The 24,194-nt window shown below is 37.4% G+C and overlaps 2 protein-coding genes across 2 annotated transcripts in view; one reads left to right on the top strand and one right to left on the bottom strand.

The window, feature by feature from the left end:
• Positions 1 to 14,633, top strand: part of Rcd-1 (Required for cell differentiation 1) — a 29,364-nt gene extending 14,731 nt beyond the window's left edge. The window contains exons 3-6 of the mRNA XM_083114460.1: positions 1,309 to 1,624; positions 7,781 to 7,975; positions 10,730 to 10,821; positions 12,970 to 14,633. Coding sequence (XP_082970586.1) covers positions 1,309 to 1,624; positions 7,781 to 7,975; positions 10,730 to 10,821; positions 12,970 to 13,138 — 772 coding nt within the window. The 3' untranslated portion in view covers positions 13,139 to 14,633. The remainder of the gene's footprint in view (positions 1 to 1,308; positions 1,625 to 7,780; positions 7,976 to 10,729; positions 10,822 to 12,969) is intronic.
• Positions 14,634 to 16,597: 1,964 nt separating this feature from the next.
• The window catches only part of Smyd4-2 (SET and MYND domain containing, class 4, member 2), a 34,563-nt gene continuing 26,966 nt past the window's right edge, over positions 16,598 to 24,194 (bottom strand). Inside the window, exons 5-7 of the mRNA XM_083114654.1 lie at positions 21,999 to 22,408; positions 18,789 to 18,990; positions 16,598 to 17,196 (exon numbers count right to left, since the gene is read on the bottom strand). Of these exons, the coding sequence (XP_082970780.1) occupies positions 16,662 to 17,196; positions 18,789 to 18,990; positions 21,999 to 22,408 (1,147 nt within the window). The 3' untranslated portion in view covers positions 16,598 to 16,661. The remainder of the gene's footprint in view (positions 17,197 to 18,788; positions 18,991 to 21,998; positions 22,409 to 24,194) is intronic.

Genomic DNA, 24,194 nt, shown 5'->3' with positions numbered 1-24,194 from the left:
ATTTGCAAAAGGAAGATTAAACCCTTTACTGTTGGGAATTGGCTCATGAGACCTGTACAAATATCAGAACTAGCTTTTGCAGACGATCTCGTTTTATTTGCTAAAACTGAAAAGGACTTACAATATAATTTAGATGTATGGAACAGAGAACTACAAAAGGTAAATATGAGAATTAACACCAGTAAAACAAAAACAATGATAATAAGTAGAGAACATAGAACTCATACCATTAAGATAGGAGGTGAGAGCTTGGAACAAGTAACAAAGTTCTAGTATTTAGGGTCTATAATAAGCAGCAGTGGGAAAATAGATGAAGAAGTAAATAATAGAATTGCTGCAGCAGGAAGATTATATCATGCTCTAAATAGAAACTTCATAAATAAAAAGGAAATTACGAAGAAAACAAAGTTGACAGTTTACAAAACAACGTATGCACCTACACTAATTTACGGGTGTGAATCATGGCCACTAACAACTAATTATTCTAGCAAACTTCAAGCAACTGAAATGAGATACCTAAGAAGAATAGAAGGAAAAACAAAACGAGATAGAGTAAGGAATCAGACAATTCGAATGAGCCTTAAGACCCAACCTTTACAACAAATAGAAGCGTCGCAGTTGAGGTGGTTTGGTCATGTTCACAGAATGAGTGAAGAAAGGATACCTAAAAAGATATGGCAAGCTAAAGTAGATGGAAAGAGACCAAAGGGAAGACCAAGGCAGACCTGGGACGGCTGGATGGAAGAAGTTTTGAGGAGAAGAGGATTGGATACCAACAGGGCAAAAATGTTAGCCAGAGACCGAGAAAGATGGAGAGCTCTTTGCAAAACCTCTACACCTGACGGTAGAAGAGGATCGACTAAGTAAGTAAGTACAAAAATTATGGTGGTAAATGGGGTAACAATACTTAAAAAAAATGCATTTTTAAGCCCAATTTTTTTAATGAAGGGGTTTAGTTAAGGCTTGATTTTTTTTCTCGTTTGGAATCTCCATTTTCAAACAATTGATTATTGCAGCACCACTACGGCTATTGTACGCACTAAAACGTTACCACATAAACTTTTTGAGTTTCTGCTTCTTCCGGAATCACAGCTGTACAATCTGAAATGAAAAAGTTATAGACTTTCAAAATGTTGGAGTCTCATTGTGGACACGCTGTATTATTAAACATTTAAATTATTTTGTATAGAATGAGAAGAAACCAGACAGATTCCAAGGTAATATTAGCCAATTTTATGCCATGGATGTAAACATTTGTTTTTCTAAATTTGTGGGCACCTAACATTCATTTTCTTCTTATCTACACAGCAAGAAACGTGAGGTCGTACCAGATCTCGCACCAATGTTATGGCATTCATTTGGCACGATAGCAGCCCTCTTGCAGGAGATCATCAACATATACCCAGCCATCAATCCTGCCACGCTGACTGCTCACCAATCAAATAGGGTTTGCAATGCGCTGGCACTTTTGCAGTGTGTTGCATCGCATCCGGAAACTCGATCTGCATTCTTGCAAGCCCATGTGCCACTGTTCCTGTATCCATTTCTTCACACCGTGAGCAAGACGAGACCTTTTGAGTACCTTCGCCTTACTAGTCTTGGAGTGATAGGAGCTTTAGTCAAGGTAGGTCAGGTTGTCTGCGTTTGTTGGTCTTTTTTGTTAACTCTTTCCGGACAAGCTACGGGCATAGCTCGTTGTACAATCCAAGATTCATTGATTTGATTTGATTGATTTAGTTTATTTTACTTCGTGCTTTTGTGCCTCTTGGCTAATTTGCAAAGATGGGGATGAGTGATGAAATGATGAAATTGAGGAATGGACATTCACAAACAACCAAGCCCGACCGGGATTCGAACCTGGGACCCTTTACAATCCAAGAGACGAGCATAGCCCAATGTGAATGAACAACTGGCTACAATTGCACCACTCTCTTGTGGACATGTGTTGCAACTACCTCTTTCAAATTTCAACCACTAGGTGGTGCATTTTCTTTATTGCTGAATTTTACTTCTACTTGTGTCGAATAAAGTTGAGCTTTTGTTTATACTTTTGAGAATAGCATTTAATAATTTATACCCACACTGTGGAAATTTCTTTCATTCTGCTTCGGATTTTGCAGTTAGTGATGATTTTGATCCTAATAGAAAATTTTCACATTATTTTCATGAATTCATTTTACATTACCTATTCAAAATGTGTTTTCAGTAACTTTTATGCAATGTTATAATGTTTTATATATATACTTTCAAAAAATTGTTACAGAAGAAAAATCATGAAAGTGAGTAAATTTATATAAGACTAGCTGATTACCTGGCATTGCCCAGGTATTTATTTATCCCAATCTTCTATTAGACAGGAAAATAATGAATTCTAACTAGAGTGTAAAAGGAACTTGGAGTTGAACGGCATTGGGAGTGTCACTATTCATCTTAGACACCCCGAAAACTATGGATTCCACACTAATATCGGTCGTTTTACATGTCACCCCCTTCCCACCCCCACCCCTACAACATATTTTCTATGATTTTTGGAAATCAACAAAGGAACCGTCTCCTGCGGAAAAGTCGATATCCTAAGTCCCATCCAGAAAGGGTTAGCCATAAGATGCCTACGTGATGTTCCATGTGGTATTTGCACCAACACTTAAAAGTGCATATGGGCATGCAATGAGGTGCATTTTAACCTTTCCCGTTCCCATGTACATATGAATTATCAGTGAGTGGTGGATCCAGAAGTTACGGTTTGGAGGGGTAAATTAACTCTGGTACCTCCACTCACCGACAATCAATTCTAAGCTACATTTGCACTGTTGCATATAAACAATATATAGTACTGCAAACAGGAACCAAACTCAAACTGACTTCTATTTTACACGTTTATGTCGTTATTGTGATTCCTCCCATTGACACAGTAACCTGAATGATCAAGTATGAGGAGTAAAGTGAATAAGCTAGGGATGGAACAGATTAATCAATACTCTATTGGTATTGGCCTATTAATGCATATCAGTTTATTGGTAAGATTACCAATTATTTTACAAATCTGATATATCTATAAATATCTTATAACTTAGTGCAAAATGCTGCCATTTTGTTATAATTTTTATGGATAATCTCAATGTTGTTGTTGTTCTTCTTCCTCTTTCCCCTTTTGCCTCATAGCATCGGGGTTGCCTCTATCCACTCCTTCCATCTCTCCCGTTCCTTTGCCATCGTCTTCATTTCTCTCATTCCATTTCCTTTTTTTTTGTCCTATTTCTTCTATTCCTCTTTCGAATGTCTTCCGGGGTCTACTTCTTGTTCTAGCCTCATTTATTTATTTTGCTTTTCTATCTTCGTTCTTTCTTACCACATGTCCGAACCATTTTAATTGTCTTTGTGTCAGTTTTTCTTCTATTGTCTTCTGATTTAATTCTTCTCTGATTCTTTCATTACATACTCTATCTCTTCTCATTCTAGTTTTTTGGACTTTTAACCACTGTTATTTAAAAGAGATTTACCTACGTTTCGGAGGCTGAATCTGCCTCTGTCTTCAGGGTAGTGTGTAGTCTGTTATATCATATAAATGTTTGCCTTGGAGGATTATTCTTGGTGGCCTAGGCTCCACCGCATCTGTCAGTCACAAGGACATCTATATACAAAGTTGCCAGGTAGGATTATCAGTGGCCCAGGCTCCACTTCTTCAGATGACCACATCAAGGTCACGATCAAGGCTTCGTGTGGCACCGTTAGGTTTCCACCTTGATCCCCGGGGACTGGACCACCCCGTATTGCATGTTGGTAAATCTCTTTTAAATAACAGTGGTTAAAAGTCAAAAAAACTAGAATGAATAAATCACCACTGTCTATCTCTTCTCGTTTTACCAACTATTCTATGCAAGCATTTCATCTCAACTGTTGTTATTTGTCTTACTTCTTTTTCTCTTACTGGCCAACTTTCACTTCCATATAGTAGAATTGGTTCCACTACTGACTTATACACTTGTAGTTTAGTTTTGGTGTTTATTTCCCTTTTTCCGAAAATGGTCTGGCTTAGTTGGTAGTATGCATTGTTAGATTTCCTTACTCTATTCATCACTTCCTCATCTATTCTTCCTGTCTGGTTTATGATTGTTCCCAGGTACTCGTATCTTTCTGTCTGCTCCAGTTCTATTCCATCGCATATTATGTGTATTCTTTGTATTACCTCTTCCGTTCTTCCTATTTGCATCACTTTGCTCTTATTTGCGTTTACAGTTACTCTTTTAGCCTTTAGCACTTCTGTCCATTCTGTAACCTTCTTTTGCATATCTTTAGAACTTCATCCATAAATAATATAAAGAGTAGCAGGCTCAAGCTATCTCCCTGTTTCACTCCTTTCTGCAACTTAAATGTGTCTGACATCCTTCAATCCAATCTTACTATTCCTTCTACTCTTTTATATGTTGATTTTATTACTCGAATGAGTTTTCCTGGAATTTTCTTTTCTCTAATATTGCCTATATTTCTTCTCTGTAGGGCCTTCCCGATGGCACAGTGCTAGCATCGTTGCCTTGAAATCAAGGGGTTCTGGCTTCGATACCCGGTGGAGACACATAGTGGTTTAGACCCCACTTTACACTGTTAGATCCAGTCCCGATGAACCTTACTGTGCATAAAGTGGACTTAAAACACCAATTCAATCAATCAATTTCTTCTCTGTGTACAGAGTCAAAAGCAGCCTTTAGATCTAAAAATGCTAAGTATTTATCACATATTGTTTGGATGGAATATACATGATCTTGTGTTTGTCTCCCAGAACAAAAATCAGCCTGTTCTTCTTCCATATCCTTTTCTATCTCTTTTCTTAGCCGTACACCTTAAGTGCCACGGTGGATAGACATATTGCACGATAGTTCTCACAGTTGGTTCAGTCTGCTTTCTTATGCAGTGGTATAATAATGTTCTTTTCCCATTCTACTGGTAATTTCTGTTCTCTCGAGATCTTCTGATACAGTTTAGTCCCCAGGAGTGTATTTCCTCCATATTTTATATATTCTGGAGCTATTTCATCTATTCCTGCTGCCTTTTCATTTCTTACTCTTTTCACTGCTTCATATACTTACTTCTCCTATTTCAATTTCCTTTACTAGCTCTCCTATCTCATTCTCATCCTCTTCCTTGTCCTGCTCTTGTATTCTTCTTCTACTTCTTCCTGGTTTTTGTCTATTATGTTTTCCAATCCTCCCCTCTGCTGTTCCTGTGTCTTCCTTTTCAAATTTTGCAAAGTATTCTTTCCATGTGTTCAACACATTTTCAATTCACATTTTCAGAATATTTGCTTTGTTTCTTACACTTCTTACTCTTCCACCTTTTCCTTTTATTATGCACCAAAATCCTTTCTTATTCTCTTTGTATTGTGATTCCACTTCTTCTCCAAATTCTTCCCATGTTTTCCTCTTTGCTTCTCACACTATTCTTTTAGCTGTGTTTCTTTTTTCTAGATAATCTAATTGGTCTTCATCTCTTCTTGTATTAATATACTTCTGCCATGCTTTTTTCTTCTCCTGTACTGCCTTTTTTACCCATTCCGCCATCTGGTTCTTTTCCTTCCTGTATTAACTCTTTTCTTTCCACATACCTCTTCCGCTGACTTGAGTATTATATCTTTGATTTTTTGCCACATTTCCTCTACATCTTCATCTTCAAATGTTTTTTGGTTTAGTCGTTCTCCTACTTTATTCTGATATTTTTGTTTTTTCACTTTTTTTCTTTAACTCTTCTGTTTTTATTTTGTAATAGGTATTTTTATTTTCCTTCTTCATCCCTGTGTAAAACAGTGTTTCTGCTACCAGCAGCCTGTGTCTGTTCCAAGTTCTGCTCTTATTACTCGGATATGTTGTCTTATTTGTTGTGGGTATATTATATAATCTATGATGCTTTTGGCATTTCTTCCCTCGCCTTCATACATTATTTGATGTATTGTTTTATGTTTGAAGAAGGAGTTTCCTATGAGCATTGCGTTCTCTATGCAAAAATCTATGATTCTCTGTCCATTTTCATTTTTAATAATTTCTCCTCCATACTTTCCTAGTGTTCCGAATCCACTCAAGTGATCATTTTCCACTCTTCCGTTTAAATCACCCATAATTATAACTTTTCTTCCTTCTCTTTGTTTTTTCCACTTTTGATTTTTATTCTGTGTAGAATTCTTCCTTGTCTCTCACATTAGCATCTTTGATTGGTTCATATACTTGAATCAGTGTAATCTTTTCTTCTAAGTCTATGTCTAGAGTTACTGTTCTTGAATTTACTGGATATCAGCTGATTACTCTTCTGTCTATTTGTTCTGTTACTATAATTCCTACTCCCTCTTTTGCTCTGTTTCCAACTGGTACTCCTGAATATCTCAATACATTTCCTCCTTCAAGCATTTTTTCCCAATGTTCTTTCTTCTTTACTTCGCTTATTCCAAGTACTTTTATTTTGTATCTTTTCATTTCCTTGAATATTTCTACTTCTTTACCATTTAATGTTTTGATATTCCAGGTTGCGATTCTCGTTTCCTTACTCTTGCGTTGTCATCTTTTTAAGATCTGTCCAGTGTTTCCGAGGCATTCATTTATTCTCCGAATCATCATCTACCCCTATGCGGGTGATTAGCCCAGCGATGGGAGGCCTTTTGGTTGTTTATTCCTTTCAGCCTCAAGGCCATGGCTGGTTTTCTGTTGGGAGTTTTCTCCCTTAGTCTTCTGAGGATCCCTCCCCGCCACTAGACAGTTGTCTTCACCGTTACCCTGGCTAGGGGCCCTTATGAGGTGCTGCCATCCGGAACCAGATGGACCAAGTTTTTTTTTTTTTTTGACAGGTGTTACTCCTCTAGGTTTTCCGCCTCCTCCGCCGTTGAGATGGCCATCCATTTTCTTCCACCTTTGGAGCCGTTAACCAGCTCGGGGCCCCGTGGGCACCACTCCACTAATAGTAAGCCCCCTGGTGTGTAATCTCAATGTCCTACGTTTTAAAAAAAGTTAATGTCTAAATATGCAAGTTCTTCTGCACTGCAGTCACCTTGAAACACATATTTAATATACCATTCTGATTTTTCAAGGACCATTTGGAATTTTATATTGGTATCGGACAAAATTTCTTATCGGCCCATCCCTAGAATAAACGAAAACATATTTTCTCAAGGGGTCTCGGGTTCGATCATCTTTTGAAACACATTGCACAGTGGTTTGGATCCAAATTCAAACTGTAGATCAAGGTCCGATTAGCCTATGAACAGCATAAAGTGAGGTTAAAACAACAATTCAACTAGTAATCATACAGAACAATGGAGTTTTCATAAATATTAGGCATTATAATACTATTGTTAGTTCAATTGAAACACAGTGTATTCAAGCTCATGTACAGTCATGGACACTTCTGGGTTGTAACACCACCATTGACTTCCAATTAAATCATTACAACCCAGAAGTGTCCATGACTGTACATCATATAATATCTAATGAATGTTTTATTAACATTTATGTATAACATAAATAAACAGCACATTGATAATTTTATAACATGTAATGCTTCACAAACAAAATTTAAACTTTAATCCAAGCTTTTGACCTTTCTCAGGGTCATTAACGGGAAATGTACAAATACTTCTGCTTCAAGCATGATTATCCTACATACGGCAGGAGTTTTATTTATATATTTTATTTTAAATTCAATTACGTAGTTCTGTACATAGATGTACTGTAATGTGTACATCAAAATAAGTTTTTAGGTTTATTCACGTTCCGTGTAAGTTAGGAGCTCTTTATTGTTTCAGACTGACGAACAAGAAGTCATCACGTTTCTGCTGACAACAGAAATCATCCCTCTGTGCCTGAGAATTATGGAAAGTGGATCTGAGCTGTCAAAGACGGTGGCCACGTTCATTCTTCAGAAGATCCTGTTGGATGATAGCGGGTTGTCCTACATATGCCAAACTTATGATCGTTTTTCCCATGTGGCCATGATACTGGTAAGTTGTGTGTGTATTTTGATGTGCTAATATTAAAAATGGAACTGTTTAAGCTTGATAAACAATGTTGATTATTGTTGACCCTTGCAGTGTAGTGGTGCAGAACGGATATCTTGAATGTTATGTTTGTTCTTTCACATGTTTCACACCTCCATCACCATGATTTTGATCTAAGGATGTAGAAGAAGCAAAATAATGTAACCAGAATAAAGGTTAGAGCTGCCGAAGCCAGTTCCCATGGCGAAGTGGTTAGCACGTCGCGCTACGATGCCATGGGTGCTGGGTTCGAATGCCATGGGTGCTGGGTTCGAATCCCGGCCTGGGCATGGGTGTTTGTGGGTGTCCATCAATTTCATCATATCGTCACTCATCCCCATCTTCGCAATTAGCAAAAAGTGGCACAAAAGCGAAATAAAATAAACCAAATGAATAAAAGATAGAGCTGCTGAAATATCAACTGCTTTGTCTTCAAATAGATTGATGCAAATTATTATTTTCACGCAGCATTCAGTAATGAATTTTCCTCTATGCAAGCCAAGATATTTAATTAGAGTGCCACCAGGGTGGCTACTCACTGGGAATTCAAGGAATTATGTGTGAATTATTGGCTCCAGGAATTTTGCGAGAATTCTACATGAATTTTTCGCCGTGGACATGAGAAATGTCAGATCAACTTTTATTAATCCCAATCCCATTGAATTTATACATATTTATTAATGCCCTGAGGCAAGGCTTTGACAGTTTATCTTGTTTTCTTATCGAGGAAGGAAAAGAAAAGAAAGCTGCGTGAAATATAAAACAGAATTCTGTCAATCCGTTTGCTTTGTTAGTGCCCTTTGCAGGACAATCTATGGCAGACTTAAGGTTATTGCAAGATATCTTGAAAGTTGATTAGGGAAATTTCCAGTTTGAAATTCTTATACAGTTAACAATTTTTCGTAGTATATTCCGCAACATTTGACTAGTGTTTGCAGATTTATTTTGATTCTTGAGTGTGTGATAAGGCAAATGTAAACTCCGTACCTTAAATTACATATCCAGGTACCAGGTGGCCAGAATTAAAGTTACCCATCTCAGAGCCCTCTGTAGCCTTTTTGAGGCATCGTAGAACTCTGAAATTTGGTGAATCCACTATGCAGACCATGGGGAAGAGCAAGGCGATAAAAAACAGTTCAATTTTCCGCTCAAGTTGAAATGTGGCGCTGTACTTCCATGATGGGTTGTACAAGTAATCACGTTAAGTGATTTAGCTGAGTTATTAATTAGAAAGACATTTGTTAGTGGCTGGAAGTTGAGAGAAAATAATCTCTTGTTTATTGCAAGATTGCAAGGTAAAGGTAAATCCATAACCAATTGGAGCAGTTTACGTCATTATTGCAAACCATCATGGAAGTACAGTGCCACATTTCAACCTGGTGGCGGAAAATTGAACTATTTTTTTTTTTAAATCACAATTCTCTTCCCCATGGTCTGCAAAGTTGATTCACCAAATTTCAGAGTTCAACGATGCCTCAAACAGGCTACAGAGGGCTCTGAGTTGGGTAACTTTAATTCTGGCCACCCGGTATATATACCATTAAATTAAATTAAATTAAATTAAATTAGAATCACACAGACCCCGTGTGTGGGTGGTGAGAGGCAAGAATACGTAAGGTTGAAATAGAGAAAACATCTTGCACCCTTGAATTTTTGGAAAGTTCATCTTGAAAACTGGGAATTATACTTGAATTTTATCAAGATCCCACAGTAGTCACCTTGAGTACCCTCGATGGACAGAGTAAACCTACTATTTGATGTGTGCTTTGGCATTTCTCAACATCTGGATTCTGTACATGCAGTGGCATATTCTGAAAATTTGTCCTGGTTTGTTGCAACAATTCTTATTTATTGTGTATATTAATTATATGCCACATATAAATTAATTAGATATAATAGAAAAAACCACTAATGCAACTAAAACAAAACAGAAGTCTGACAACTTCAAATTTTCTAGTACAGTAAAACCTCATTAATCCAGACTCCGATAAGCTGCACTTCACTTAATCCGGACAGGCAAAAGGAAAAAAAAGCAGAATCCAAGGTTTTAAATGTGGCTAGAAGTCAACAATCGCATCATTCATCACATTGCTCCGTAACGTCCATTGGGAACTTCCCAAAGAAAAGGCAGTCAACTACTGATGAAATTCTGTTTCCTGCAGACTTTCGGGAAGAAGCTGCATTGACACAGGAATACCCTCGGCATATTCTCGTAAAACTCTGGTCAGTATTATACATGATTGTACAAATACAGCACTTTTCCATAAGAAGATGCCAATTCAAATAGCCTTACAATTTGCCATAATAAACATGTTTTGTTGCTATAAACTGAGTTTTAATGCATTTCTACTGTTCTTTTAGGTTATTTCAGTTAATCTGGACTTCGTTAAGCCGGTCAACTTATCCTCCCCATTAGTCCAATTGATTTTACTGTAATTTCTAATTTTTTCATAAAATTTCCCTTTTTACCTAAAATTGGACCTGGATTCCCCTTCACGAAGGGAAATTTCCCTTCGTGTGGCAACACTGCTTCTGCCAAGCACAGTGCAGAAAGCAGGAAGGAAGATGCAGTGTTCTCACACCAACTGGAAACTTGAGGAAAATACATTTAGAGTTCATGTGGTGACATGTGTGCACGCACACACACAAAAACATACTTATATTTGTAATTTGAATTTTGTGTTAAGTATGTATTCTTAATCATATTCTTGATTGCAGGGAAAAATGGTGCTCTCTTTGGCCAAAGAACCCTCAGCAAGACTCCTCAAGCATGTTGTTAGATGCTATCTCAGGCTTTCAGACAATCCAAGGTAAGGTATACAAGTAACTATTTAAGCAGTTAACATTGAAAAATAGGAACTAATAGAAAAGTTTGTGTGTGATAGTGTAGATTATTATAAGTAAAGTCACCATTTAATGTTGATACTTTGAATGTTGCAATTAAGTCAGGTGCAGCTTTTTTCTTTTTGATGTCTTGAGAGCATGAGCATATGTATAATGTTAATGTTGGTCCAACACGAGATCTGATTTAGTATTGAATAATCTGCTTACAGAATGTTATTGGAGAAAATTATATGGTTTAGTGGAGATGCATGTATAATTTGCAGTACTTCTGCTTCCAGGTGTAACAGTAACACTAGTATAGTATGCTTATAATGATACTGATTTATCATCAGATACTCATTGTTGACCAATAATTGGTTAATTATTTTAATTATGAGTTCATTATTTTTGTAGTAGCCTTTAAAATGTTCATAGTTATATCATTTTGTAATTTTCATCATGATACAAAAGAGTATTCTTTGTAGCTAATCAGTGGTCATTTATTCATTCTAGTTTTTGGACTTTTAACCACTGTTATTTTTTAAAGAGATTTACCTAAGGTTCAGAGGCTGAATCTGCCTCCGTCTTCAGGGTAGCATGTAGTCTGTTAGATCACATAAATGACTACACGCTACCCTGAAGACTGAGGCAGATTCAGCCTCCGAAACGTAGGTAAATCTCTTTAAAAAATAACAGTGGTTAAAAGTTCAAAAACTAGAACAAAAGAGTATGTTCATCTTCTAAATTGACAAATGCCATGCATAGATATAAGCAAAAATCATGAGAGCTATAAGAAAAGCTGAGCACATTTCAAATAACAAATGAATTTTTATTTCATTGACAAGATGAATTTGTGTACTAAGATCATATTTGCCAGTTAATTAAATAATTTTCAGGTAATGTACTTTCCTTTTCTTAGAAATATCGTCAGAATTTTTCTTGCTTTTTATAAACAGATGAGATCAATCAATTCACGTGGCTGGTGATATGCAGAACCAATCTGTTATATTTTTTATGTATATTAATAGTATGGCACTTGGTTTAACAAATAGGCTACTGCAAACCCTTCAGAGCCATCTACTGGGATTGTTTAAAAACAAGATTTATATTTGATCCAGTTCATTTTACTGTACCATGTGATGCAGTTTGTTTCGAGTCCCCTTTATACACAGACAGGTTGATCAGAACTGGACTACAGTTTAATAAAAGGATTTAGACCACAGCAGGAAAACAAACTTGGAAATTATTGATTCAGAAGTTATTTTATATCAGATTAACACACTGTTCGTTATTCGTATTAATTAGGAATGGAACAAAGTAATTGGTACTCTATTGTTATCGACAGATAATTTTACCATTATGATATATCTATAAATATTCTGTAATTTGTACAGTAAATGTTTTAACTTTGCATTTTATTGTTTCAAAAGACAATTCATAAGGTTAATGAGCCATTCATGGTCTTCAAGTAACATTTGCAATTTTCCATTATGCAGATAAGTGGTGGTTGATTCATTCTGAATTGTTTGGATTTTTAACCACTGTGCTTGGTTTTTTTATGTACATATATTAGTCCGATACTGATGCTCAAAAATTGTAACAAAAGGTGTTCAAAATATTCCACTTCTATTATATGTGTCAATTTAACAGGGTTTTGCTTTAAAACATTTAAGATTACATCATAATATTAAAATACCTGTTTGGTGATCACAACAAAGTGTTTCACAATATCTTTGTGCAAAATGAGTTTAAACATTACATTTTGCATAACTTCCAGGACAATTTCACTTGAAGCAAAGTCTCGTGTGGCATATTTGTAGACCTTGCAAAATACCAAAATGCCGGAACAGTATTGGGCACTATTGGTAAATAAAATACTGCTGGTATTGGACAAACACACACACGTACACATACATATACATACATGCTTCAACATGTCGGACACTTGTTCTGTCTTCATCTCCAGTCTACATGAATCACTACTTCAATTATCTGATCCGTCAAATATCACTTATCAATATTGGCAAAACTTTCATAACAGCCTGTCCCTAGTTGTTTCACCATTTATTGATATCTGTAAGAACTTCACATTAGTGCACACTTTCTTGTTTAATGAGAATCTGTTACTACTCCAGAGCACGTGAAGCATTACGTCAGTGTCTTCCGGACCAGTTGAGAGACAGCACCTTCGCCAACTGCTTATCTGATGACAAGTCCACAAAACACTGGCTGTCGCAGCTCCTGAAGAATCTGGAGACGGCCGGCCCAGCTGTCGGTGGCATCTCACCACTTGCTCCGCAATGACTATAAGTAGTGCAATCTCGAGTGTTTCTGATGTGTGACAGTGTCCCCCATACTCAGAATACAGTGCATTTGTTAAAAATTGTGCATGATTCGCATGCGATCAAACCACGACTTCACATTGTGATGCAAGGTTTACGAACTTCATGAGTGAAGCATTCTGTTTATAAGACTGATAAAAGTGTAAGATACGAAAAACTTTTTTTAGTGGTGCAGTTGGGGGAGTTTAATATGTACTGGGGGAAAAGAGTTACATGTACAGAAAATTTCATGCAGCGTTTTTTCAGTGCATAAGGCCTTGTGCAAGGGCTGGAAATACAATTTAACTATTTGTAGTATTATTTGAAGGGAGTGGGGTGAGGTGAATATTTCATTTGGAAATTTAATTTCAAATGCCTGATCTGATCTGCATTTGTTTTTTTTTGCTTCATAGAAAATGTTTACTTATGTAGCTACAGCCTGCTGTAGTTATAGGAACTCATTCATTAGCATGAATAACTAATTTGCAAGTTCTTATCAATTACTGGTGTGCTACGTATTTTATCTCTTCTGATAAGGTTGTAGTATTTAGTTGTAAAGTTATGCTTGTAAGTCAATATACATTTGCCAGTAACTAAGGTTACAGACAGTATCATGCCCCTTTAGTTAACATGTTTCTGTGCAATGATAAAGGTATTTTTTAACTTATTTCTAGTGGCCATATAAACTTGTCAACGCTATATACACCTTGGTGTTTATATTCATTGTATGTAAATTTTGTTCCGGACTTAGCATCTGAATGCACGTATGTAATCTCTCTGGTTTATGGGCCCTGCACCAGATGATAATTGTTTTGAGATTTTATTGCAATTTTCCTATTAGTATATACTTTGTATCAGTGCAATAGATTCCAATGCCTATACAGTTAGGTGCAATGGATGTTGCCAATTTTAAGATTGAGTTGCATGGACTCAAGTAGATTTTTTTTTGTTCTTCGTTGCCTTGCCCTTATTTTGCTTGTCTCAATGTATATTTACTCTTAATCCTGGATTTGTAGATAGTGTGAGAAGGTCTCTTTGAATATTTTGTACATTCTTTAGTGCACTTGCCATATTTCTTTCCCTTTTTATTATTTTGAAGTAGCTGTATGTTACGTAGCTTTTAAATTTGAAGGTGAACAGTTGGGAGTTATTCACTGTAGTCATATCACCTGCACAAAAAGACCAAGTTACAGATGAAGGGAGTTATGTGGTTTATGATATTATTTATGGCGTGTTTGTATCAGTAACGATTGAAACTGTATTTTTGGCATATTTGCTGGGTTTTTCCTGAGGGTGATTGTTGTAGAGTTAAAGAAAATAGTCCCATTCTGCGTAATGAATGTGTTTTTTGTGGGGTATAAGAAGGTTCTTGCGGAACTATATGAGGGGGAAAAGTACAAAGAGGAAAAATTCCTTCCCCGAGGCCAAATTTGTATGCACTCCATTATTTAATAAAATTTTAAAGTATTGAAGGTCAATTGTCGTTTATTGTTGCATCTATATTGGAATAATATTTGAATGTACAATAATACAATAAAAATTACAATGTACAATGGTAAAAAAATGTAAAAAGAACTGCAGGTGTTCGACACGGAGCACCAGTAGATTAAAGCAAAGAAGAAAAGTGAGCATTGTGGTGAAGGAGAGATGGTGATGCAAGCAGCAAGGCTTGTTATGTGGCAGAGGGGAATGACGTCACACTGCCCTTTGGCATTTTTCAGGGAGCTTATCATGCATGATTCCTGGACTGAATCGGGCTTTTTAAGTCACCCAATGAACTCCAAAAGAACAGTGTGTTCTCATATATCACACAAGTTTCATTGTTGCTACTTTTGCTGCTTGCACATTGTTATGTTCCCCTCCCCCACCTACATATTTTAATCTACTAGTAAGAAAAAACCCTTGTTCTTCAGATTGAAAAATGATGTTAATTTTTTTAGTCCCTACAAGTACATTATATTTTTTGTTATATTATTGAGGCATTCCAGCATTGAGTGTGTTATTCACACACAAAATGTAAGGTTCTAGGCATGTGATTGGATTAAAATATTCATAATGAACTGATTTCATAAAATTATGAACTACTTTGTGGTGTCTGCTAACAATTTTTTTAAAAAAAATTGAGTTTGATGACAGCTTGCATGCATGCAAAGTGTTAATGAAAATGTGTTACATGTGTATCAAAGTTTGACTTCATTTGTTTGCAAAGCATATAGACTATGGATGTTAATATTTTTTGTTGGTGAAATAATTGAAATCATATGTTTTCACAAGCAGTTAAACCTTAATCCAATTAAAAACAATAATAATTTCCAGATTCATTCATTTTATGTATGTGAAGCTTATTTTCCAGGGGTGTGTCTTAGTTCAGACTTCAGAATGTGAACATTGTGTCCAAGGTTAATTTTCCCAACAGAGATACATGTCAGTGGTTTGGATTCTACTTTGAACTATTGATCCAGCCATGATTAGCCTACATGCTGGATTCCTTGGTGGAGTGGTCAGCGTAACATGTTACAAGTTCAGAAATTTCAGGTTTATACCCTGGTTAAAGCATGGATGTGTCATTGTTTGTCTAGTCATTCATTTCGTCAGTTCATCCTCATTGTTGCAATTAACATAAGGTGCAGAAAAATGTTTAACCAATATAATAGAAAGAAAGGTTTGCCTATATGTATGTAAATGTACTTTACACCATGCGGTGGAGGCACATATAGGGAGTCCCACACATTCTTGATCTCACCCTTTAAGGGGGGGGGGGGATTTATGTGATCAGCAACTCGCTCTTGCTGCCATTCGTCGCGGTACTCATTTATTTGAGGCTGGGTGAACCCCAGAGCCACCTTATGCAGGGATAAGGCTGGAAGAATTCTGACCTTGTGTCATGCATCTTGGGAATCAAAACTGGCTCTCCTGTTTGGCAGTCAAACACCCTACTAACTAGACCACCTTGGCCCCGTACATAAAATGGGCAAACTTTTTTCCCCCAAGAATGGCTTTTAAAAATTCTTCTTTCCATTTTGATATTTTTCCATATCACACCAATGTCAAAAATCATGAATTTGCGAATTTGGACTTTTTTTTACCTTTTTCTGACTCTTATTTGTTGATAGATTCCAATGCTAACTTATATGACCTAATCAATAGCCATAAGTAGGTACATATTTTACCAATGACAACAATTGATCAAATGGAAAACCTGTTTTTTTCTGGGATCTTGAATATTAAAATGGTTTTATCTCAAAAGTAAGATTTAGCACATTTGTGGTTTTGTCACTGATACGATGATATGCTTGTGGCATCTCTCCCCAGACATTTAATTTTACTCTTCCACCCTTAGATTGTACTTTATCCCTTTTCTTAAACTAATTGTTTGTCTTGTGTAGGTATGAATATATATATGAACACTCAATTCCTTTCAAATGTGCTTTTATTTACCTTTCATTACACATCAGTTGTAGAATTTGCAGGATTATTTACATTCAGCACATATGCTTGAACGATGACTATGTACTCTTTTCCTCTATGTAAACATTCCCTTCGGCAGTTAGGCATAATCGAAGTGCATCTTGGCACAAGTGGATATCCCTGTATGGAGGGTGAGCATGCTTGTGCATCGTGTCCAGATACTCTGAAAAGAGATCAATTGCTTCCGGGACTTTACCCTCATCCATGAATTTCAATCCGGTCGTGAACTCATTTTCGGAACTTTTCACAGCTTCCAGTGAAGCCAGCAGATTCGTTTGCTGTTTACAGCCTATGCACTTGAGTGAGGTGGTTGATTTTTTGGACGAATAACAGACAAGTTTCCCGCAATTAGTGCATTTTAGACGAAGCGTGTCGTTCGTGAGGTGCTTGTACATTGGCCAGTCTTCTTGGCAAGCTTGGCAGTTACACTCGAACCAGTATCGTGATTGTAGTGATTTCTGGCGTTCCTTTTTTGTTTTGTGTGTAAATATTGGTCCATAGTTCTCCGCAATAACTTCACCAACATTTAGAGGTCTCAAAGCTCGTATTACTATTGATGTGCCAACAAAGTATCTGCAAGAAAGAAAATACGTTGTATTAACCAAAATGTTATTTGCTTATTCTTACCTTGCATGCTTGCCTAACACCATAATTTCACACCAAGTGATCCAAAAAATTAATATAACTCTTTTTAATTCAAACTCCAAGGACACAAAATAGTTTTAATTATCCAAAATTCGAATGAACAAAAACTTGCATTATTAATGAAAATAAAATGATGAAAACTACTGTACTACTGTATAAACGGAAATAATGAGAATGCAGTGAACTTTACCATAAAAATTGCCATATTTTGTGCATGGTCATATAGTTCAAGCACTAAACAAATTCCGCACAATAGTAATTAATTGACTTGCGTAGATACGAAACTACTAAGAATATCTAGGCAACAGAGAAACCAAACCACGTGAAGATTCATGTGAACAATCTAGAAGAAATTCTAAGCATATGTAATATTTCAGATTGGAATTTCATAGCAGTTTCTCGAAAGGAGAGGAAAATTTGATAACGGCTACCTTTGCGTCAGCCAAATGTCCAGCTGAGGCTTCTCAAGTTAAGTCAATCAGTGAAACAGTCAAAACAAATTATTGTTATACCTCACTTATTGCCGGTGTTGAAAACAGTATAATAAAATTGTAACTCCATTAAGCCTTGTTTCCATGATATAAAAACTAAATATGCTGACCAAGGCAGAAATTTATTTTGTTACGTTTAGTTTATGTTTTATAATGTTTCAACCTTCTAGCAAGGTCTTCTTCAGAGACTGTACCAAGTACAAATGTAACCAGGTACACAACAGGACGAAATATATATACACAAAATACTCCCCTCCAGACTATTAGAAAGTAGTTCTGGAACAATCTAGCAGGTGGCTTTCCCTTGTCAACTGTATTTTCTCCTGAAAGAGAAAAAGAAAAAGGAAAACGGAAGAGGAAGGGATTATCTACGAAGTGAAATGTAAAGAATGTCAGTGTGTGTACATAGGAGAAACGAAAAAGAGGCTGAAAGACAGGTTGAAACAACATAGGGATGATGTACAACTTAAGAGAGAGAGAAATGTGATATTTAAACACATGAGAGAAACAGGACATGACATAGAGTGGGATGAGGCTAAGCAGATAGGAAGGGAGAAGAGAATACTAGTGAGAAAATGGAAGGAGGCCAATGAAATAGAGAAGAAACGTGAAGAAGACAATGAACTGGAATGGGAGACTTAAACAAAGAATGAAAGAAGGTGTTAGAAAGAGTGGAAAGGACAAGAGAGAAAGAGGAGAGAAGAAGGAAAAAGAGTGTGAAATAAAGAGTCCAACCACATTCTAGATGGAAGAAAATATGTTTAGCCTTTTAGATGAAAGTACAGTTGACGGGAAAGCCACCTGCTAGAATGTTCCAGAACAACTTTCTAATAGTCTGGAGGGGAGTAATGTTTGTGTATACATTTTGTCCTGTTGTGAACCTGGTTACATTTGTACTTGGTACAGAGTCTGAAGAAGACCTTGCTAGAAGGTTGAAACGTTATGTTTAGTTTATGTTTTATAATAAAATAAATTTCTGCCTTGGTCAGCATATTGAGTTTTTAAAAAAATTGTGTTGCTGATCCTTACCTTGTTACTGCTGGATAACAGTCGTGGTTGAAAAATGATACAGTTGGGTAAATTGCCACTCCGAGATATTCTGTCTTCGATCCTTCAAAATCCTTTGGTGACGTCATTTTGAGTTCATGGATTTCATGTGCATTGAATTGCAGCAGCTGAAGGTGGCGTAACAATAAGCCCCCAATGTAAAGTTCTACATCTGAGAGGTCATCTGGAAAATGTATATAAAAATACATCTACAAGCAAAGATCCCATAGTATTGTATTCCCAATTTTGTTAAAGAAGCATTTACAAAACTTTTGTGTGTACGAGGGTCACTATTTATATTTTGAGCCTTGGCAACACTGATTGAAGTTAGGTGCGATTTGACGTTTGCATGGAATCGTCTGGCATTATTGACCATAACATACTTCAAATGTTTTGTCAGTAGCTTCATTTATGTTGTTTATGTTGCCTTGGAGATTGTGCGACAACAATAAAATGGAATTAACTCGTGAACATTTTCGTGCGATGATTTTTTACGATTTTCGACGTGGATTATCAAGACAAGAGTGCATCGATCAACTTACTTCCACATTTGGCGATGAAGCCCCATCCTTTGCCACTGTGAAACGCTGGTATAACGAATTTAATCGTGGCCGCCATTCGCTCACCGACGAGATTCGCGAAGTTCGTCCAAAATCAGTTGTTGTTCAAGAAAACATTGATGCTGTGCAAAACCTAATACTGCAAGATCGTACTGTGAGATTGAGGCAACCATCGGCATTAGTTCCACCAGCATATATAAAATATTACGTGATCATTTAGCTGTGAGAAAGGTATGTTCTCGTTGGATCCCACACAATTTGACAAAAACTGAAAAAGACGCTCGCGTCAATTGGTGCAAACAAATGCTCAATAAATACAATCGTGGTGCTTCAAAAGACTTATATAAGATTGTAACAGGTGACGATCATGTATATATGCATATGAGCCGGAACGTAAACAGCAGTGGACTGTATGGGTGTTTCAAGATGAACCCAATCCAACAAAAGTTGTTCGCGCTCGAAGTACATCGAAACAAATGGTCGTCTGTTTTTTCGGGAAAACTGGTCATGTGGCAACTGTGCCTTTAGAGGAACGTAGAACTGTCAACTCTGAATGGTACACAACAATTTGTTTGGCACCCAATGACTTCTTCTTGTTCCCGAATGTCAAGAATAAATTGCGTGCACAACGATTTTCGTCGGCGGAAGACGCCGTTCATGCGTTCAAAAACCATATTATGGAGGTGTCTCAAGAAGATTGGAAAAACTGCTTTGACAAATGGTTGGAACGAATGCAAAAGTGTATTGACCATAAAGGAGAATACTTCGAAAAACAATAAAGCAGTTTTCAATGCCAAATTCCTGTTTTTTCATTGTTAGGCTCAAAATATAAATAGTGACCCTCGTATCTTACACTACAGTATAAAATGTACATTTTTTAATGACTCCTTATTCATATGTGATTGAGTGGCTGTAATTTCAGTTGCAAAATCTCTTAGACATATACATTCAGGTAAGGTAAGGTTCCCTGTTCACATGAAGACACATTTAGGGGATGTGGGATTAGGGCTCCACACATTCTCGATCTCCGGCCACTTTGGAGGTGATGTGATCAGCACCATGCTCCGACTGCCTTTACCATTGGGGGGAAGGTAAAGGTACCCCAGGTACCCATTGATTTGAGGCTGGGTGAGTCGCTTTATGCAGGGACAAGGCCAGAAAATTTCCAGTCTTAGATCACCTACCCCAGGAATCGAACCTGGGTCTCCCGCATGGCAGTCGGACACTCGACCGACTATACCACCAATGCTTTCAATGATTATTCTCCAGTTGTTCAAGGATGAGAAAGCATTTTGCTTTTAATAATAATTATGTAAAGAACAAATGGTTTTCATAAATATGAGGATTTAAATATGTATGGCAAGAAAGGGAATACCACAGCCATTGATTTACAAGGTGTACAACTTTGCTTCCGCCGTTTTCCGACAGGTGGCAACAACAGGAAGTAGCGGTCGAAAGAAGCAGATCGCAGACGTCACGCAGTTAGCTTGGACCTCTGTCAAGATAACCCCATTCAAACATTAATCGAGTGGTGTGTGCATCGTGAAGTTGTTCGCGATTGAAAATGTCAGTGTACGAGCCAAATTCTCGCCATTTGCGGGAGGTTCTACTTTTTTGTTTCAATATGAAGAAAACTGCGGCTGAGGCTCATCGAATGCTCTCCACTACGTATGGTGAGGACGCTATAAGTGAGAGAACCTGTCGTGAGTGGTTTCAACGCTTCAAGAACGGTGACTTTAACGTCGAAGACCGGCATAGTGGTGGAAGACAGAAAGTTTTCGAAGATGCAGAATTGGAGACATTGCTGAGTGAAGACTCGCGTCAAACTCAAGAAGAATTGGCACGATCATTGGGAAAGACACAGCAAGCCATTTCAAAACGTCTGAAAGCCATGTGTATGATTCAGCATGACAACGCACGACCCCACGTTGCCAAAGTGGTGAAAACGTACTTGGAAACATTAAGATGGGACGTCCTACCCCACCCGCCTTATTCTCCAGACATCGCTCCCTCTGATTATCACCTGTTTAGATCAATGGCTCATGAACTGGCTGACCAACACTTCCGATCTTATGAAGAAGTCAAAAAGTGGATCGATTCGTGGATCGCCTCCAAAGATGAACAATTTTTTAGACGCGGCATTCGTACGCTGCCCGAAAGATGGGAGAAAGTAGTGGCCAGCGATGGACAATACTTTGAATAATGCCTGGGTAAGCAATGTTTTTCATTCCAGCGTCATATTTTTGGGGAAAAACGGCGGAAGCAAAGTTGTACACCTTGTAAATGAACATGATATATCATGTAGCTAAATATAACTCATAAAATTGTAAAGCAAATTACCCATGTTTTGCATCATTTTAGAAATTGAGTCACTTTGGTTGTCAAGGCCATTGACAGAATAATCAAACCACTGAAGATTTGTGGGTTGGAGTCCTGTCCTGGATTGATTGATTTGGTTTATTTTACATCATATTGGGTGCTACTTTAGAAGTATCTCTTCAATTTCATCTAATAATCGTTCATTTTAATCTTTGCAATTCGGCAAAATGCAAGAGAAAAATAATGTAAAATTAGAAATAAGTGAGGATAAGAAATCTGAAATTTAGGTACATTACAATTTGAAAAAACCTACCTTTACTGTCGGATATCTTTGGAAAGAAATTCATTTTCTGCAAACATTTGAGAAGGAAAGTGGCCATGAGGGTCCGATCCATGAAGTCCTGGTGAGTCCTCTTCTCTTCTAGGGTCACTAAATTGTACACAGCCTGGTAACTGGATGGATCATAGCTTCCTTTCCTCTCGTCTAACCATACCTCGTTCTCCTGCTTCAATAATGTTGGTCGAAGTTGAAGGAAAAACTTGAGGCCTGATTGCGTGAGCATCCTCACGGCCACGTGACATAGGATGCTCATTCCTGAACCAATAAAAAGGTTCATGAATTGGCATTCCAACCTGTGATATGTGTTGAGTGCCTTGTCGCGACATTTGACACTGCAGAAAACCACCCCACTGCAGTTGGGGCAGCCTACTGGCGCTTTTAGCCTGTAATAGAGAATTACGTTGTAAATTTATTAGTGCTTGAAGTGAAGTTTGTGAATTGAGATATTTGCATGAAGCATTTGGTTAGTAGAGGGCTGCAGTAGCTCGGTAGAGCATCTGGCTACCTTGTGGACGACCTCGGGCAGGTGACGTGAAACAGGTATTTTTCCAGCATTTTGCTGTTTCTGCGTGGCTCTGAGGCCCACTGAGCCTCATATCAATGGGCAACTGGGGCCAAGCCTGAGGGATAAAGGTGACTGGGCGTGATGCTGATCACATCATCTAAACTATAGCCAAGGTCAAGAATATGTGGAGCTCTACTTACACATCATCCCATATGCCTTCATGGCATGCTTTTACCTTTATGGGGTTAGGTAGCATCATTATGACAATGTAAAAGGTTGAAGTATAATAGGTATAGTTATCCTCTGTGCATTTCACTGTGAAATGAAGTCACAAAGTGGGTGTGGAGGAAAGTTCACGTATTCTATCTTGGCGATACAGGATGTGATGTGATCAGCATCCCCCTCCAATCACCTTAACCACCCCCTTCCTTCCCAATTACTCATTGGTCTCCCCGATGGCGCAGTGGTAGCGTCGTCGCCTTGTAAGCAAGGGGTCCCGGGTTCGATTCCCGGTGGAGGCACATAGTGGTTCGGATCCCACTTTAAACTGTAGGTCCAGTCCCGATTAGCCTTACTGTGCATAAAGTGGACTTAAAACAACAAATCAATCAATCCAATCCAATTACTCATTGAGTTTGAGCTTGTGTCCAGTTTATGTACAGAAAGGATAGTTGAGACTGGACCTACAGTTTAGAGTTGGATCAAGACCACTGTGTGTGTCCGCCAGATATCAAATCTGGTACCCATTGATTAGAGGCTTAATGAACCCCTTTTATGCAACACCTGAGATCACCAACCTTGGGATTTTGAACTGGAATTTCCTACATGGCAGTCAAGACACCTCACAAACTGGATGTCCATAGTTGGGGGGGGGGGGGGGGGGGAGTGGTTTATGCAAATTATCCAAGCTAGGGAAAGTTCATTCAAGCACAGAAAATAATACAATGAATTTTTCAAGGTGCCTATTATTTTTTGGAAGGTAATATACAATATGGTTATGCAAGACTGTTGTCAGGTTGATTGATGATAATTTGATTTGATTGGCAACATTATGGTAACTTCATATGTTCATTTTTCTGTTTATGTTAGATGGCCAACTCGCAAGGAAAGGATTTGGGACCTTGAACTGAAATTTTCTGTTCCTGATGATACAATGCAGGGTTGGATGTATGGATGTTCATGTAATGTTGGAAACATTACAAATTACAAATAATGTAATTTATGCTACACTGTATTATTATGCTTATTCATTAAAAGCACTGTTTTTATCCAATTTTCTCAACTTGTGTATACACATGTACAAGTTGTACCATACATCAAACACTGTACTGATTTACCATGCTCAAGAACAATTAGTCGTTCACCCTGAAAGTTCAAGTTCGAATCCCAGCCTGAGCATAGGTGTGCCCCTTTCAATTTCATATAATAATTATTCATGCTCATCGTCTTGATTAGCTTAAAATGGGCAGAAAAGTAACAAAATAATAAAAATATACGGAAGGTCATTTTTCTTGTAGTGACAACACTATTTTTATACGCTTGTCAGTTGTTTCTGGGACAAAAGACGATCAAGTCTTGTTTAGTCTTGTACTACGGATCGTGTGGAGGTGTTTGGTGCTGAATAGTACTGTTGTGTGGTAGTTAGAAGACGTTAAAGTGAAGTG

Source organism: Lepisma saccharinum, chromosome 29 (genome assembly GCF_977018435.1).
Source record: "Lepisma saccharinum chromosome 29, izLepSacc3.1, whole genome shotgun sequence".
NCBI classification, from domain to species: Eukaryota; Metazoa; Arthropoda; class Insecta; order Zygentoma; family Lepismatidae; genus Lepisma; species Lepisma saccharinum.
This window is presented reverse-complemented; position numbering and strand designations above follow the sequence as displayed.